Below are 17,965 nucleotides of genomic sequence, written 5' to 3' on the forward strand. Positions count from 1 at the left end.
TATGGAATCGTAGAGGATATTTCCTGCAGCTGGTTGGATATCTACTGCTGAGATATAAAGTGGTGGAAGATTTTGTATGGCAGCATCATTTTTGGAGTTACCTGTCTTCTAGACTTTTATTCCTTCTCTTGGATAATGTTAAGGCTTTCCTTGGATATATCTCTTCTACCTGATGGAGCTACTTGGCTACAGATTTTGTGGTTGTACTATATGGAATATTTCTGGAATATTAGAGCCTACAGATTTCTTTTAGAATTTGATATTTGTTTCTCAGTTTTCACTGCACGAAGTGTATGAACGAATTGGATTGTCACCAAAAAACCTAGCAGTCCATATGATTCGACCTCTTGGATTCTACAAACAATACTTTAACCTGGAAATGTGTACTTGGATCAAGAGGAGTGAAGGCAATGCTTGATTTTTCCATTTTGGATCTACACAGTTTCCATGTTGGAATTATACTCCTTGATGGAATGGGGAAAAATTGAGATGATGGACGTTCCTAAATCCTGGAATATAGCCCTTCTTTTCTAATTGCTGGAATGTATGGGATATCATGTTGTCAAGATTCCATTAGCCCAAGAGAAGAGGATTACTATTCTGTTTCTTAAGCAAGTTGCTGTCCAATTAAAGGTACTTTAGCTTTGAACACATGCTGATGATCAGTTGTGGATACAGCAATCAAAATGGACTTTGCTGGATGGCTACAAAGGTGAACTGTTGGCGAGCAACTGTGCCTTCCTCATTTGGTGGAATTGTAGAGGATATTTCCTCTTCTGTCAGCTGCCTGATTCATACTTAGGGCTGGAGATTTTTGTGAATGTGGATCAATTTATAATTTTCTACTGTCTCAAGAAAGAAGTCTGGGGGTTTAAGAGTTACAGTTTGTCTGGGACTGCTTGCTTCCAGTGGAATTATTTTATCTGGTCATTAAGATTTTTTTTTCTTGTGGTTCATCTAAATATCATTTGACACCCTTGCCCATTAAGAAGGTGGATTACCCCCAAAAGAGGGGCCAAAATTGGGGAAGTTATGTTCACAATTCTCTCCCTAGATTTAATTGGGATTATAGGTCGTGGTTCCACACTTGGAAAAGGTTGGTATGTCCTGACCTGTGTATATTAGCCCCTCTCCTAACCCAAGTCAAACTTTCTTTTTTTCCCCACTAACTCTAGAATTATTTAGTACTAATAGATGATTCAAAGAATAGCTATTAGATTTCAGCTCTGCTAGCTCTTGTGCTTGCCTTCTGTATCTTCCTAATGGATAAGAACTTTGCATATTTATAAAATATCAGATATAGCAGTAATTCTCTTAGAACTATTACTTATTGCTTCTGTTATATCATTAATAATAGCTCTTACTGATTAACATTTGATAGGATACTAATTGAATTATTTGTGAAATTTTCTCTTTAAGTCTTAGAAGAACCCCTCTTCTTTGTTAGACAGTGAAATATCTATCCAAATTCCAGAAATGTAGCAAATAAAAAAGGAGAGTCATTTGGTATATTTAAGTAGGAAAGATAATATTGAATATTTTTGCCATCCCAGTTGCTTTTTATAATAGCAAAAACAAAATACTGCCTAGGAGAAGGTGTGATTGCTACTAAGTGAGATGGTGAAAATGAAGGTTAGTGGAGAGATTTGGAATCTAGGCACGTATTAGAAACACAGTATTAGTTGTAAGATTTTTGCCACATATTCTTCATTGCAGAGATTCTAATTCTTCCGTATCTTTCATAGTTCCTTAATCACTTTTGATAAAAGATAAACCCAAAGGTAAGGTTGAGAAGAGACTCAACCTCATGCTTGAGATTCAAGTGAACTGGTGTTTTAGGAACTTTCTTAAGTAGAGAACTGAAGATTTCTTTGTAGGATTGGAATTGGTTTTTAATATTAACATATAATTGCATGTGTGTAACTGTACATGCAACAGTTTTTGTACTCATAGATTGACAAGTATTCATGACCTACAGAAAAAATTTTTTATGGTTAAACCATTCCTAAAAACTGAATTTTACAGTTCACAAAGTTGCCTTATTTCATCAGAGGCAATTTGAGTATAACTAAAACCCTAAGAGAATATATTTCTTTTAACCATTAAGTAATACATTAACAGATTGAATTATGGACTAGCCTTTTAAAAATTATTTGTAATTTGATAGCACAAGAAGATTAAATAACCATTATTCTTTAATTAGTTAAATTTATCATAGCATAGCATGCGGCAGCCCAATATTTTGATATCCTAAGTGGTTTTTGGTTTGATTTTCTTTTTTATGATCCTGTTTTTATTATTAAGTGTGATTGTTTGAGCACAGCAATTTACATAATTTACTAATTTTATAATTACCTAAGAAATTGAAAGTTAATATGAAAAAGTTATACTTAACATTTTTTTTCTATACTTCTTTGAAAATGCCCTCCTATTGCTGGGACATGGGCATGCATTGCAATGAGGCTTTCATGTCTGTGTGAAAAACATCATGGAAATTTTGCCTGAAATACATTTGCAAAGTAAATACAATTTGGCATATATTTTAATCCGATGGAAGTATAGAAAGTTTCATTTTCATATTAAAATGAAAGTCTCTTCTTGTTCCATTAAATTTAAAATAAAAAAGGAAATGGCATATGTCTATTTCTGTATATAAGCCAGAAAATCCCTAATAAAAAGAGCAACTGACTTATAGAACACTAGTCATGAAAGCCCAATATACAGTTACAACAGTAATTGCTTAGCTGTGGAAATAAGTTTTGGAGTCAAGTAAAATGTTAAGCTTGTTAATGTTTGCTTACTAAAGTAGGTTACTGCTGTTTAGAAAATGACCAGTTGCACAAAGAAAATGCTGAAGTGAATGTTTGCATGATTTGCTTTTAGTTTTGCTTTCCCATTTCTGATTGATTAAATATTTTTCCCCCCTCCTAAATGCAGGGCTTCAGATAACAGGGAGCGTGCTTATGAACATAGTGCCTATGGACACCATGAACGGGGGACGGGAGGATTTGATCGGACAAGACATTACGATCAGGATTACTATAGAGATCCTCGAGAGCGGACTTTACAACATGGGCTCTATTATACTTCTCGGAGTCGAAGTCCAAACCGTTTTGATGCTCATGACCCCCGATACGAACCTAGGGCTCGGGAGCAGTTTACACTGCCCAGTGTGGTACACAGGGATATCTACAGGGATGACATTACCCGGGAGGTACGAGGCAGAAGGCCCGAGCGGAATTACCAGCACAGCAGGAGTCGGTCACCACACTCATCCCAGTCTAGAAATCAGTCTCCTCAGAGGCTGGCTAGTCAAGCGTCTAGACCCACAAGGTCCCCTAGCGGCAGCGGCTCTAGAAGTAGATCCTCCAGTAGTGATTCAATCAGCAGCAGCAGTAGTACCAGCAGTGACAGGTAGGTTAACAGTCTTTTGTTATCAGAGACAGGGTCTTGAATAAATTGTTACAAATGTGCTACCATCAGTGGTACTGATTTTTAGTATAGTAATATTTTTGAAAGTAATCTTGGATCATGTATATAATGAATGAAGAAACCTTGATTAGCCCTCTGGCCAACGAATTAACTATTTTCCCAAGTACTTGAATCTAAATGATGATTTGCAAATACTGTTTCATCCTTCAGATGCTGAATGTTAAAATTGCCAAAAAGGAAGAAAAGCAGTAACTTCAGTTGTATGAAACTAATCTTGTGCCATACAATGAAGTTTTCAAAGTTCGTTAATTTCTTAGTATATACTATTTCTATTATTTGGTTGAAAATTTGTAAAAGCTGTTGGGTTAAAGATGTATTGGTGAAATATATTGTTGATAAGTTTATTATCAATGTATAAATTGATGTGTACATTTTAACTAATTTTAACATCAAGATGGTAATCAATTTATAAACTCAAGTAAGAAAGCTTTCTTTAAAATTCAGGTTGTGTCTTTGCTGTTCACTAAGGGTGAGTAGACTAATTTTGTTAGTTGGGATTTTTTTTTTTTTACAAAGGAGTTGTATTTCAAAGATGAAAATGATAAACTGAAAATAATCTTAACAAGAAACAGCTTATAAGTTAGGTTATAGATTTTGAAGTAATAGGTCAAGGTAAAAAAAAAAAAAAGGTCGAGGTAGACAGTGTACTACGTTTACAATCTTGGACAAGTTACTAAAGCTCTCTAGGCCTCAGCTTTCTCATCTTTCATAAGAACCACGTTTCCTAAAGTTATTTGGAAGGTTAAAATGAAAAATACTTAACGCGCTTAGCTTGATGCCTTGTTAAATACTGCCTTCAGTAACTCCCAGCTCTCGTCACTGCTAGTACTTGAGATGTTGGTAGTCTTGAGTATTTTCTGTTCCTCATTACTGTTATTCAACATGTTAATCTCAGACATTCTAGTTTTAAATTTAGGTGGGATGTATTGTAAATTTACAAGACACAAATTCTTTGACCTAATTGAAATGCCCAGATTATTTTTCCTTTAGTATTGCCTGCTTAGAATTAACTCAAGAAAAGTAAATGATCATGTAATTGATAAAAGGCTCCTTTTACGCCTCCTGAGTTTTCTGATTCAAAACAATAAATGGAAGCCTTTTGTACATTTATCTATCTAGATGTAATTCAGATATTCTGGAAGATGTAGCATATTATAGTGAAGCAAGCAGTTAGTTTAAGTCGGAGGAGTTAGGTTCTGGCTCCAACTTTGCAGCTGTGACATGGTTAAGACCCTTAACTTCTTTTGATATCATTTGATGTATTGTTGAGTTAAATGAATGAAAATTTTATTTGAATTCTATAAACTGATTATAAAATCTTGTCATGATTCACTTTCTTCTGCATAGAATTGGCCTAAGATACTCAAGTTTTAGTCATTTTTCCCAAATCTACCTCAGTAAAGGGATGGCACGGCACTCCACTCAATCAAAACTTTTTGAAAAGTCAACCAATTGAAGAAGTATGGATGTTAGAGATGAAACGCATGGCTTTCAGAAGGGTGGCATTGTACTTTGGTGGGAGTTACAGTGGTTTGGGATCTGGCCCTTGGAGTTGTGGGATCAAAAACTTGAACCCAGAGGTGATCTGATGAATTTTGATGGAGCTAATTGGTGTTTACATAATCAAAAGAAACAGTTGTATGCTTCTGAATATTCACATTCAGAAAGATAACTGCCACAAAGGCAGGATGAGCTTGGGAAATTTGCTGCTGCTGCTGCTAAGTCACTTCAGTCGTGTCCGACTCTGTGTGACCCCATAGACAGAAGCCCACCAGGCTCCCCCATCCGTGGGATTCTCCAGGCAAGAACACTGGAGTGGGTTGCCATTTCCTTCTCCAATGTGTGAAAGTGAAAAGTGAAGTAGAGGGTATTTTCTCCTGTCTCAACTGCCTGAATCATACTTAGGGCTGAAGATTTTTATGATTTAGAGCTATGAAGGATATGTAGAACTTCAGCAAGAAGATATGAATTTTGGGCTAGACAGGGAAACATTGTGAGCAGAAGGAACAACTTGAAGAGATACAAGTAGGTGGAAGAATGTTTTGAGAACAGCAAATAATTTCGTATGACTTAACCATGCTAATGTTTTTGGGTTTTATATTTTTTGCAGAGATGAGCCATTGAAGGATTTTGAGAAGGGAAATAGCTTGTTGAGAACTGTGCTTTAGAAAGGCATCTGCTTTAGAATAGGAAAGAGAGATTCCAGTTAGACAATTTCAGTATTCCATTGAAGGAAAACTTGGACATTGAGAGTGCCTAACTTGGGAAAAGTGGACATTGTAATAACATTCAGATTATATCGATTTATGAAAAAGAGAGTCAACTTTTTTGAAAACATGATGATCGTTTTGGTGCCATTCTGTAAGAACAGGGCCAGGTAGGTCTTCCTTTTTGCACACTGCAGAGCCAGCTAAGTGTATTGCCTTTCTCCGAGTACACGTTCAAATAGTTGAAATACTTAGATACAATTCTTAGTAAAGAGGAAGGTGAAACCAAAATTGATGTAGTAGTTAAAAGATTGGTCATTATATTGTTACTGAATCAAGTACAGAGAAATAAAATATTTGGATGTTCAGAACACATCCATTGTCTTGGGGTTCATCCCCCTTTATCAGATATCCTCCTTTCCTCTATAATTATATTGATTACAAAACATGTTATTTTTTTTAAAAGATTTATTTGTTTTTTGGCTGTGGGGGTCTTCGTTGCTGCATATAGGCTTTCTCTATTTGCGGCGAGTTGGGGCTACTCTTTGTTGGGGTGCACAGACTTCTCATTGGAGGGACTTCTCTTGTTGTGGAGCACAGGCTCTAGGCATGCATACTGGTTCAGTAGTTGTGATGCAGGGGCTTTGTTGCTCCGAGTAATGTGGGATCTTCCCGGACCAGGGATTGAACCTGTGTCCCTTGCATTGTAAGGTAGATTCTTAACCACTGGACCATCAGAGAAAGTGAAAGTGAAAGTCACTCAGTTGTGTCTGACTCTTTGTGACCCCATGGACTATACAGTCCATGGAATTCTCCAGGCCAGAATACCGGAGTGGGTAGCCTTTCCCTTCTCCAGGAGATCTTCTCAACCCAGGCATTGAACCCAGGTCGCCCCCATTGCAGGCAGATTCTTTGCCAGCTGAGCTACAAGGGAATCCCCTCAAAATGTAATATTTTGAGTTGTCATTGTCAGTTCACAATGTTCAATGCCTTTTTGGAAGAAATAAGTTCTTTTTTGTAATCCTTAAAACTTGATTGTGAAATGGTGACATTCCAAGTCCTTTTAAAATGTTTTAAATCAATAGGTTATAGTAGATAAAATATAGCTTGGTTTTATCTATAAAAGAGGTTTCTATTCTGTCTGTATGACTGACTGGAAAATTAATCATCCTCCGTGCCCCTTAATTGTTACAGCTTTGGTGAACAGATTCCTTGCAGTGCATTTCAAATGAGCAAACATGGGATTGATGACAGTCTCATTGTGAAGTCCTTGTAAATGATACACTAACTGTTTCTGCCAAACTATTCACAGTATTTATTTAGCTGCTGAGAAGATGAGGGGCAGGTCACTTAATGTTACAGACTTCGTGTGTACAAAGACCTGTGCTGCTGCAGTTGCTGCTGCTGCGAAGTCGCTTCAGTTGTGTCCAACTCTGTGCAATCCCATAGACGGCAGCCCACCAGGCTCCCCCATCCCTGGGATTCTCCAGGCAAGAGTACTGTAGTGGTTGCCATTGCCTTCTCTGAAACCTGTGCTGCTGCTGCTGCTGAGTCACTTCAGTCGTGTCCGACTCTGTGGGACCCCATAGACGGAAGCCCACCAGGCTCCCCCGTCCCTTGGATTCTCCAGGCAAGAACACTGGAGTGGGTTGCCATTTCCTTCTCCAATGTGTGAAAGTGAAAAGTGAAAGTGAAGTCGCTCAGTCATGTCCGACCCTTAGCGACCCCACGGACTGCAGCCTACCAGGCTCCTCCATCCATGGGATTTTCTAGGCAAGAGTACTGGAGTGGCTTGCCATTGCCTGCTCCGAAACCTGTGCTACTGGGTGTCTATTTCTTTCTCTGCCTTGGTTATTTAGTGAGGCCCTTTTCTTTTCAAAATAAACTTTAAATACATGAGTTGAAAACTTTAGGGGTCAGCCTTTTTTTTTTTTGTTCCTCTGAATCCTTTTGGTTTGTCCAAAGAAGAATATGTCAAGTAACCTACAGACTTTTATTCTTTCTAATCACAGAAACAGGCATTTAGATGGAAACCCTTAAAACAAATGTAGTAATAAACACAGATAACTACATATAAATAACTGTTGTTGGTTGTTGTTCAGCCGCTCAGTCGTGTCCAACTCTCTGCAACCCCATGGACTCCAGCATGCCAGGGTTCCCTGTCCTTCACCATCTCCTGGAGCTTGCTCAGACTCATGTCCATTGAATCGGTGATGCCATCCAACCATCTTGTCCTCTGTCATCCCCTTCTCCTGCCTTCAGTCTTTCCCAGCATCAGGGTCTACTCTTCGCATCAGGTGGCTAGAGCTTCAGCGTCAGTCCTTCCAATGAATTCAGGGTTGATTTCCTTTAGGATTGACTGGTTTGATCTCTCTGCTGTCCAAGGGACTCTCAAGAGTCTTCTCCAACACCACAGTTCAAAAGCATCAATTCTTCAGTGTTCAGCCTTCTTTATAGTCTAAGTCTCACATCCATACATGAGTACGGGAAAGACCTAGTAGGTGACATCTCATTGTGTCTGTCTCTGTGGCTTTCAGTAAGCCATGTTGTCTTAAATTGTGCTTAGTTTACCAGTTTGAAGAAATCAGAATTTTAGAGCAAGTTTCCTTCTTAGTTAGGTTTTAAGAATTGGAATAGGTTGATTTAAAAACTGTATATAGGCAATTCCCTGGCAGTCTAGTGGTTAGGACCCCATGCTTTCACTATTGAGGGCCTGGGTTCATATGTTGAAATATATAAGGAAGAAGCTTGGAGATAGGAAGGGGAAGAAGAAGACACACATACAATATCACTTCTAGGTCAGAAAACAAACCTGTGAAAGTCCTTGTGGTGTTTGTTTAAAGTAATAAGAAACGTCTATATAACTGCAAGCAATCAGTCTTTTCAGTTCTGATGCTGTATTAAGATGTGACAGTCTTTATGCCCATCTCTTGTCCAGTATATTGGCTTTGCATTAGAATAATTTACTTTTTATTGAAAGGGAAATGAAAAATAATTTTTAAAAATAAAATTTATTTAATTTTGGCAGTGCTGGATCTTTGTTGCTGTGCATTGCCTTTCTCTAATTGTGGCGAGCAGTGACTACTCTCCAGGTGCAGTGCGAGGGCTTATTACGGTGGATTCTCTTGTTGCAGAGCACGGCCTCTAGGGTATATGGGCTCAGTAGTTGTGGCACATGGGCTTACTTGCCGTATGACACGTGGAATCTTCTCACACCAGGGATAAAACCCTTGTCCCCTGCATTGGCAGGCAGATTTTCAACCACTGGACCACCAGGGAAGTCTATAAAGTATTTCTTATTGCTGGTATTATTTGTAGAACTTGTATGTGTATTTCTTTTATATGTTTTGAATAAAATATCTACAGTTTTATTAATTTTTTCTGTTTGCTTAAGAATATTTTGCATGAATTATAGTTACATAGTAATTATTTAGAATATTAAATTCTGAATTTTTACAACAGATAAAGGTAAAATGAATGTGACCCTTTTAACTAAAAAAGTGTTAGCATGGCAGTCCCTAAACTGACAAGCTTTTAAAAAAATTATACACACACACGCACATATATATATAATGTGTGTGACCAATTCTGCTAATAATTTTATGAATGATGTAGATGTTTTAGATTATAGTTTCTTAGAGGGGGAATTTTATTCACATATCCTTTTGTCTGCAATTTCATGAGGAAGTTTTGTAGTTCATTTAGTTTATGAGAGAGAATTTCAAGTTCATGAAGAAAAATTGTCAGAATTGTCCATCTGAAGCTTTGTGGGAAAATATGGATGAGGCTGAAGAGGTACTAGATGTGGTGGCAATGCATGTATCAAGGTGATCGTGGCCATGTACTTCCCACTTCTCTTAAAGTATGCTTATTTATAATGTTGATTAGGGGAAGGAATTCTCATGTCATTGGTATTACCTGGCTATGTAATTTGCTATGATATATATTATATGCTAGAAACTGTCAGATATTGCACCAGTTTTAACAGATACATGCATGAAGTAAGAGTCAGTTTCTTAAAGTTGTTAAAGGGATTAATAATTAGTGGGTTTTTTTGATGATGGTTGCAATGGTTAATCATAAAAACACATTTGTCTGGAATTGTATCATCAAAGGTGATCTTATCTATAATTGGGGCTTCCCTGGTGGTTCAGATAATGAATAATAATTTCTGAATTCAGTTAGAGATAAAATTTGTTTTTTTGCACTGTTTGACATGAATCACTTAAATTGACATGGGATTTTTTTGTTATTATTCTTTGAGTGTGTAAAGAGAAGATACTTGTGCTCTGAAACCCCTGAAACATAAACTGTCTACAATGTAAAAATCAATGATTAGATATCTATTGATTTGAGGGATAAAACCAAGTGAAATGTATGTTTTAGATGCATTCAGAGGACTTTCAAGGAGGAACAGTAAAGGTTTATCAAAAGGCCTTTAGAAGAAGCCAAAGTCAAGGATAATAAATATTCTTAGGATGTTTTTTTCTTTGTCTTTTGCCTCTTATTTTTATTTAGAATGAAACTATTTCCACTCTTATTTTAAGCTTGAATAAAACATTGCATTTTAAATATCTGATTTATTTCTGGATTTCACAGACATTCTTGGCCTGTTTTATTGTTTTTGTCCTTCTGCCTCATTTTTACTTTTTTAAGATAGTTGAAATTGTCTGAATTTTCAAAAGAGAGAATGTCTTTCCAAATATCAGTATTATGAATAAAATGTATTTGTTACAGTGGACTATTCCAGCTGCTAAGTGAAGTTTTTATTTTGAAATTTGCAACTCTTATTTGTGATGGATGGCTTTTTTGACTATGGTTTTGACTTTTTTTAAATGATTATTCTTTCGCTGAAATATTGGTATCTTAAGGTTTTTTTTAAATATTAATTTTGGTGTGTGTGTGTGCTCGTGCTCACACACGCTCTTCTTCCTTGCTTTGCACAGGCTTTCTCTAGTTGGGGCAGAGGGGACTACTCATGATCATTGTGCACCTGCTGCCCTTGTGGAGCACAGGCTCATGGCACTGGGTTCAGTAGTCCTGGTGCAAGGTCTTTAGTTGCTCCCAGGCATGTGGAATCATCCCTGTTGTTTATTTGCAGTCCTGGAGAAAACCGATCTAAAATCCACATTGTTTTGCCTCATTTTGCTTTCAGTTCAGTCGCTCTGTTAATTTCCAAAGGAATAAACACTTGCTCATTCCCTCCTTAACGCAGTTTTGGGGTTGTCAGCATGAAGGCATACATGTTTAGCGATGTGTGCTTGAAGAGCTGCTGTTCTTCAGTCGCTCAGTCGTGTCCTACTCTTTGCGACCCCCTGGACTGCAGCATGCCAGGCTTCCCTGTCCTTCACCATCTCCTGGAACTTGCTCAAACTCATATCCATTGAGTTGGTGATACCATCCAACCATCTCATCCTCTGTCGTCCCCTTCTCCTCCTGCCTCCAATTTTTCCCAGCAGATGAGTACCCCCATCTAATTAATTAATTAAATTTATTGGTAGTGTTTTTTACATTCCCATCAGTGGCAGGTATACTGAAGAGACCGTATTCTGGAAATATTCCTTTCCAGTTTATTGGACAGTAAGCTACACACTTCTTTTGGGATCACCTTAGCCAGCCAAGCCTTTTTTTGTATGCTGAATATGGGAGATGGACGTGTTCGCTTTCTAATTGCTCTGGTGGGCTTAACTTCCATTATGGAGATTTATAAATAGGTCTAGTTCCATTTTTTTTTAATTTTATTAAGTACAGCATTTCAATAAGGCTTTTGAGAGGTGTAGGTAGGTGTTGCCAGCGTTAGCGTTCCGTGCGGAATAGGCAGTCGGTGTTGGAAACCAGTGCGAAGCGGACCCATTTTGACTGTATTAGGAGCCTTGCTTTCATTGGGAGCCTCCGCGGCTAGGGAAAAGAGAACGAGCGAGGTAGACTTAGAGCTGATCGTAAATGAGGAGAGTTCATTGTGTGCCGCCAGGGCAGCCAGTGTCGCCAGTGCCTCTGAATATTATGGGGAGAGCTAGGAACTGCTTGTTTGTGACTCAAACCAGCCTAGACTGGAATCATCCAGTTTGAGTTGGCGGCTTGCCACCTTCCAGAGGCTTCCTTATTTTGACAGGTTTTGCCCGGCCCTCAGCGCAGGGGGCGGGGCCTGCGCCTGGGGGCTGGCCCGATTTGGGGAGGAGCGCCTGGGAAGAGGCTGCAGGTCAATCTCCGTGTGTTCCTAAGGAGGTAGCCTTTCAAAAAATTCAGGAGCCTAAGAATAGAAGCTGGTGTGAGCTCCAGTCTTCAGTGCATCTTTCCATTGTTACTCTCTTGTTTTAACTGTAACTTCAGAGAAATTAAGGCTGGAAAAATAGCTTCTGCTGTACCGCCGCTTGGGTATATCACCGCATTTTCTGCGTTTGGTGATACGGAATTTGTTACCCCCCAATTAATTAATTATCAGAGTTCCCCAGGAACCTTTAGTTGTTCGTCTGTTTGCAGTGAGGAACTTTCTGCCATGCCCCTTTTCATTCTTTTCACCGAGGCGCTGGTTTTTATTTTGGCTTGTTAGGTGGAAGGAATGAAAATTAGGTTTGAGGGATAAACTGGTGACTTGGTATCTTGTGAGTTTTATTTAACTTTGATGTAAATTTTTAAATGTTGCTTTAAAAATTAACAGAAAGTAATTTAAAGTCCTAAACAAACTTTAAACTTAAAAATACTGTGCCAGATTGTATTTGATTTAGAAGCAGAATCAAAACAAAAATGCTTAAATTGCAGATTTTTAGTGTCATGACTGATTTGTGCATAGCCTCTTTCACAACTTTCCTCTTTGACAAATAAGGGAGTTAAATATGGCCTAATTCCTGGTCAGAGAACACTGAGAAGTCACTAAAATAATAAAGCCACAAATAAAGGAGTGCATTTATTTTTGTCTTTAGAAGTGCCAGAGCTATATAGAAAATGTAAGTGCCTATAAATTTGTTTATGTTTTAAACTTTTGGAATGAGATTGAAACCTGTGTTAGTCTTTTTTTACTTAGTAGCATTTTCTGAAGCTTAGAATTAGCCAAGATTTCATTGCCTACCTCCTCCCTAGGTTTTTTTTTTTTTTTTAAATGTTTTTTCTAGTACAAACTGAGTGTTTACCCTTATCTGTAAAGGATAATTTTGTGATTTCCTTTTGTGAGAAAATGGAAAGAGCACCCTTTGATGATTTATTTACTTAAATTATTAGTCATTCGTTAAACTAGATACTATTAGGGTTTCCTGCTGCTACAAATTGTATAGTCACTTCTGTGGGACATTTTCCTACATCTACTTTGTAGGATAAAGGAACTTCTCTTTCCAGGTATACAAGATAATAAGTGAAATAGGTTTTAAAATTAACTTTGCAAAACAGTTGGTATTCCTAAGAATCTGAGTCACACTCTTTAAAAAACTTCTGTTGGTGTAGAATAGATTAAAAATATATTCAAATATATGGTGATAATAATATGTATTCTTTGAATTAGATTGGAAAATATTTAATTCAAGTAAAATAAGATTAGACTTTTTTTAATCTTTTATTTTTTAAAAATTTTATTTATTTTTGGCTGCCCTGGGTCTTTGTTGTTGTGTGCTGGCTTTCTCTAGTTGTGGTGAGGGGGCTCCTCTCTCGTTGTGGTGCAGACTTCTCATTGCGGTGGCTTCTCTTGTTGTGGAACATGGGCTCCAGGGTGTGCAGGCTGTAGTTGTGGTTGACGGGCTTGGTTGCTCCATGGCGTGTGAAATCTTAGTTCCTGGACCAGGGATCAAACCTGAATTCTGTATATTGGCAGGCAGATTCCCAACCACTAGACCACCAGGGAAGTCCAGGGCACATTTTATAATTTGACTTGGTTAATAACCTTTTGAGTTTTTCTTAATGCCATTAAATTAGAAAAAAAAAATTGTTTTAAACTTGTGTGAATTACTGGTACAATCCCAAATAAAGGATGGTGGTGTGTGTTTTTTTTTTAAACTTATCAAGAAAGATAGTTTTTAAATTTTAAAGTGATAGGTACCCAAAAACTAAGTTCTACTTTGTCTATTTATTCCTCTGTACTTTTGAAGTGGAAATGTATGTTTTCAGGGATCATTCTGCTCACTTCCTAGAGCTGTCTGGAATTAAAATGAGAATTTACGTGACTTTAACAAAATAACACTTTTCCGTTAGTTTTTCTTAATGATTTTTTGTGTATACTGTAACAATTATTGATTTATTTTAGAAAATATTTATTTCTGTATTTATGGCTGTGCTCGGCCTTCATTGCTGTTCTCGGGCTTTCTGTAGTTGTGATGAACTGGGACTACTCTAGTTGCAGTGGCTTCTGTTGTTGCACAGCATGGACTCTAGGGCTCTCGGCTTCAGTAGTTGCTGCTTGAGGGCTCTAGAGCGTGGGCGCAGTAGTTGTGACACATGGGCTTAGTTGGCCCTGCAGCATGTGGAATCTCCTGGACTAGGGATAGAACCCCTGTGTCCCCTGCATTAGCAGGCAGATTCCTAACCACTGGACCATCAGTAACAATTATTTTTAAATGTGCTAAACCTCTGAAGTGTTACCTCTCATAAATGGTGTTTCTTTTAAGTACTTTTAAGGCTTTAACATGTTCTTGTTGTTCAGTCGCTCAGTCATGTCCGACTCTTCGCGGCCCCATGGACTGCAGCATGCCAGGTTTCCCTGCCCTTCACCGTCTCCAAGAGCTTGCTCAAACTCATGTCCATTGAGTCGGTGATGCCATCCAACCATCTCATCCTCTCTCGTCCCTTCTCCTCCTGCCTTCAAGCTTTCCCAGAATCAGGGTCTTTTCTAAGGCTTTAACATGGCCTCTTGTTTAAGGATAATGAGCTTGTTTATTGGGGAGCTTTCTGGTACTAGAACTCAGTTGTGTATTACTGTATCCACTAGCCACATGTGGCTGTTGAGCACTTGAAATTTGGCTAGTCTGTGCACCAGTACTGATCCACGCTGTGACACGGATAAACCTAAAAAAAATGTTTAGTGACAGAAGATGGTAGGAAAGACCACATATTATATGATTCTCTTTATGTAAAATGTCTGGAATAGGTAATTACAGAGACAGGAAGTAGATTAGCAGATTAATGGCTACCTTGGCCTGAGGATGGAAGATAATGGGGTGTGCTGCTAATAGGTATTCGTTTTTTTTCTTGAACAATGCAGATGTATCAAAATTACATTATGGTGATGATTGCATAATTGTATAAATATACTAAAAACTATTAATTGTATACTTTTAAATAGGTCAGTTTTATGGTATGAAGTTATATCTCAGTAGAACTATTTTTTAAAAATACAAAATTTTGAAGATACAGCAAAACAAAGTTACTAGTTTTTATGTTGACTGCATGTTGAAATGACATTTTGAGTATATTACATTAAATAAAATACATTATTAAATTTCACCTGTTCTTTTTAAGGTGTGGCTACTTTAAATTACATTTTTGTCTTCTATTAAATTTCTGTTGGACAGCGCAGTTGTAGAAATGAACTCTATCAAGATGGAATGTCATGGAGTAATTTGTGCATTCATATTTAGTGCTTTTCATTTTTTTAGAGAATAGCATCCATTATTTTTATTCTCATGACCCTTCTATTCTTTTTAAATTAACGATTAATGAAAAAAGCTCTTGGGACTTATCATAAAGTGCTAAGACTTAAAATATAGTCTTTGCTGAGTCTGTCTTTTTCAAATTTAGGATTGATCAGCCTAAAATATTAAAATACATGTTGATTTCCAAGATGGCCAAGGGAATGTCTCAGTTGTTGAAAACCTTTAATGTGTAAGTCTCCAATAAGTTAATCTTCCAAGAGGAAAATTATGTCATCTTAACTGAGTGATATTTTTTAATAATAAAAAAAAAAAATCCCTCAACCCCTTAATCTGAAGGTAATTTTTAAATGATGGCTAATACTGTTAATAAAGGTTTAAAATGTGTTTAAAATACATGAAATTCTGGTGTTGGAATTAGAATAAGACACACATTTAAGAAATACTTGTCTTGTTTCTAGATGCGATTTATGTAACCCAAACTGGGGAGTTCTGTGACTCTTTGAGTGTTAATTTTGATCCTGGGGAGGGGCACACTCCTTTTCTGAATGTGCTGTGTCATGGTAGTTGGATCTATTTGGAGTGCCGCTTTGTGTTTGTTTCCATTGGAAGAAATTGCAGAGGAGTTGTTTAAGAGGAAGGACTTGAGGCTGGAGTTTTTTAGTGAGTAATTTGAAGTCATTTATAAATAAACACATGCATCAAACAGTGTGTGGCTTTAGGCTTCCTAGTGGGGAGTTAGGTGCCCTGGTAACCTCTTGAGTATGGAGCTGCCTTAATAAAGAGTTTAGAAATGGAAAATAGCAAGCCTCTTTTTAAAAATCTGGATAGGAAAGAGTTACAATTAGCTCCAAAGTTAAATTGGAGAAAGGCAAAACCCAAAGTTCAAGTTTACTTGTGGGTTTGGTAAAGACTACAGCATTTGTACATAACCATTTGGGAATTGAAAAACAACAGCAGCAACAAAATGGTTTCACTTGATCTGTATGCTTTCTTGGTTTATGCCTTTTAAACTGTTTCTTTGTTCATACAACAAAGAGATCTAGTCTTTATACTGTGTGTAGTTGAGGAAATAAATCCCACTGTAATAATTTAGCGGTTTAGATTTCTCCTCAGTTTGTCCCTCAAGTGATACATCCATCCTATGGATGTTCTAAGGGCTTTGCCGCCTTACAGAGCGATGTCTTGTTCCTTAGGCAGATGTATGTGTTCTATCTGCTTGTCACTTCTAGGATGGCTTCATGTTTGATGGTCTTTGCTTTGAGTTACCTGAGTAGCAGGTTTTGTGAGTCTTACATTGCCAAAAATGTAATGACACTGCAGGCTGAGGCTTTTTGGAATTTAAGCTAAAGGTACTTTTGACCCTAGAGGAAAGGCTACAGTGAGAATATATACATAAGTAATTTTCCCGCTTTATCTGCTACAAATTTTTTTTCTGCTATGCATCTGTCCAGGCAGAATCTGATCACATACCTGCCCCGCCCCCAAATCTGTTTAAAAAAATAATAATAAACTGCACTTTGTGACTAGTTTTCTGCCACCCCATCATCTTAAAATTAACTTGGAAGTTTTTTAGAGCCCCATGAAGCCCATCAGCAAATATGCCACGCAATTCTTAATAACAGATTTATAAGAGCTTAGCCACTTTCCAATTTTTTTCCAATAGCCAAATTTTGCTGTTGTTATTAGAACACTAAGATTTGAAACCACAAAACTATAGTTTCTTAAAAATATTTATTCAGTATTTATTTGGCTGTATTGGGTCTTTGTTGTTGTTATTGTGGCACATGGATTCTCTAGTTGTGGTGTGAGGGCTTAGTTGCTCTAGGGCATGTGGGATCTTAGTTCTCCAACCAGAGATTGAACCTGTGTCTTCTGGATTGCAAAATGGATTCTTAGTCACTAGACCACCAGGAAGGTCCTCCAAATATGTTTTTAATGCCTGAACTTGTAAACCTTCAATTTTTAAAAAATTGTGGTAATATATATATATAGCATAAAATTACCATTTTAACTGTTTTCAAGTGTACAGTTCAGAGACATTGAGTATTTTTACTTTGTTGTACAACTATCACCACCGGTCATCTCCAGAACTTTTTCCTCTTCCCAGACTGGAACTCTGTAACCATTAGACAATAGTGGTTTTTCTACCCTAGTCCCATTCTTCTCTCCCGTAGTCTCTGGAAACCAACATTCTACTTTTTGTCTCTTTATGAATCTGACTATTCTAGGTAACTCATAAAAATGGAATAATACAATATTTGTACTTTTGTGTCTGGCTTATTTCACTTAGTGCAATATTTTAGAGATTCATTGGTGTTGTAGCAAATGTCAGAATTGCCTTCCTTTTTAAGACTGAAATGAGTGCGTCAAGGCTGTATATTGTCACCTTGCCTATTTAACTTCTATGCAGAGTACATCATGAGGAATACTGGGCTGGAAGAAGCACAAGCTGGAATCAAGATTGCTGGGAGAAATATCAATAATCTCAGATATGCAGATGACACTACCCTTATGGCAGAAAGTGAATAGGAACTCAAAAGCCTCTTGATGAAAGTGAAAGAGGAGAGTGAAAAGTTTGGCTTGAAGCTCAACATTCAGAAAACAAAGATCATGGCATCTGGTCCCATCACTTCATGGGAAATAGATGGAAAAACAGTGGAAACAGTGTCAGACTTTATCTTTTTGGGCTCCAAA

The 17,965-nt window shown here is 37.4% G+C and overlaps 1 protein-coding gene across 3 annotated transcripts in view; it reads left to right on the forward strand.

Moving 5' to 3' along the window:
* Positions 1-17,965, forward strand: part of SPEN (spen family transcriptional repressor) — an 87,922-nt gene that overhangs the window by 26,574 nt on the left and 43,383 nt on the right. For 2 of the 3 annotated variants that reach the window (XM_055419285.2, XM_055419286.2), the window contains exon 3: positions 2,938-3,414. The exons of the other annotated variant lie outside the window; for it this stretch is intronic. In XM_055419285.2, the coding sequence (XP_055275260.2) occupies positions 2,938-3,414 (477 nt within the window). The remainder of the gene's footprint in view (positions 1-2,937; positions 3,415-17,965) is intronic. 3 annotated transcript variants of the gene reach the window in all.

This window comes from Moschus berezovskii, chromosome 17 (assembly GCF_049115385.1).
Source record: "Moschus berezovskii isolate FMDL1 chromosome 17, NW_MosBer_1.0, whole genome shotgun sequence".
Taxonomy (NCBI): Eukaryota; Metazoa; Chordata; class Mammalia; order Artiodactyla; family Moschidae; genus Moschus; species Moschus berezovskii.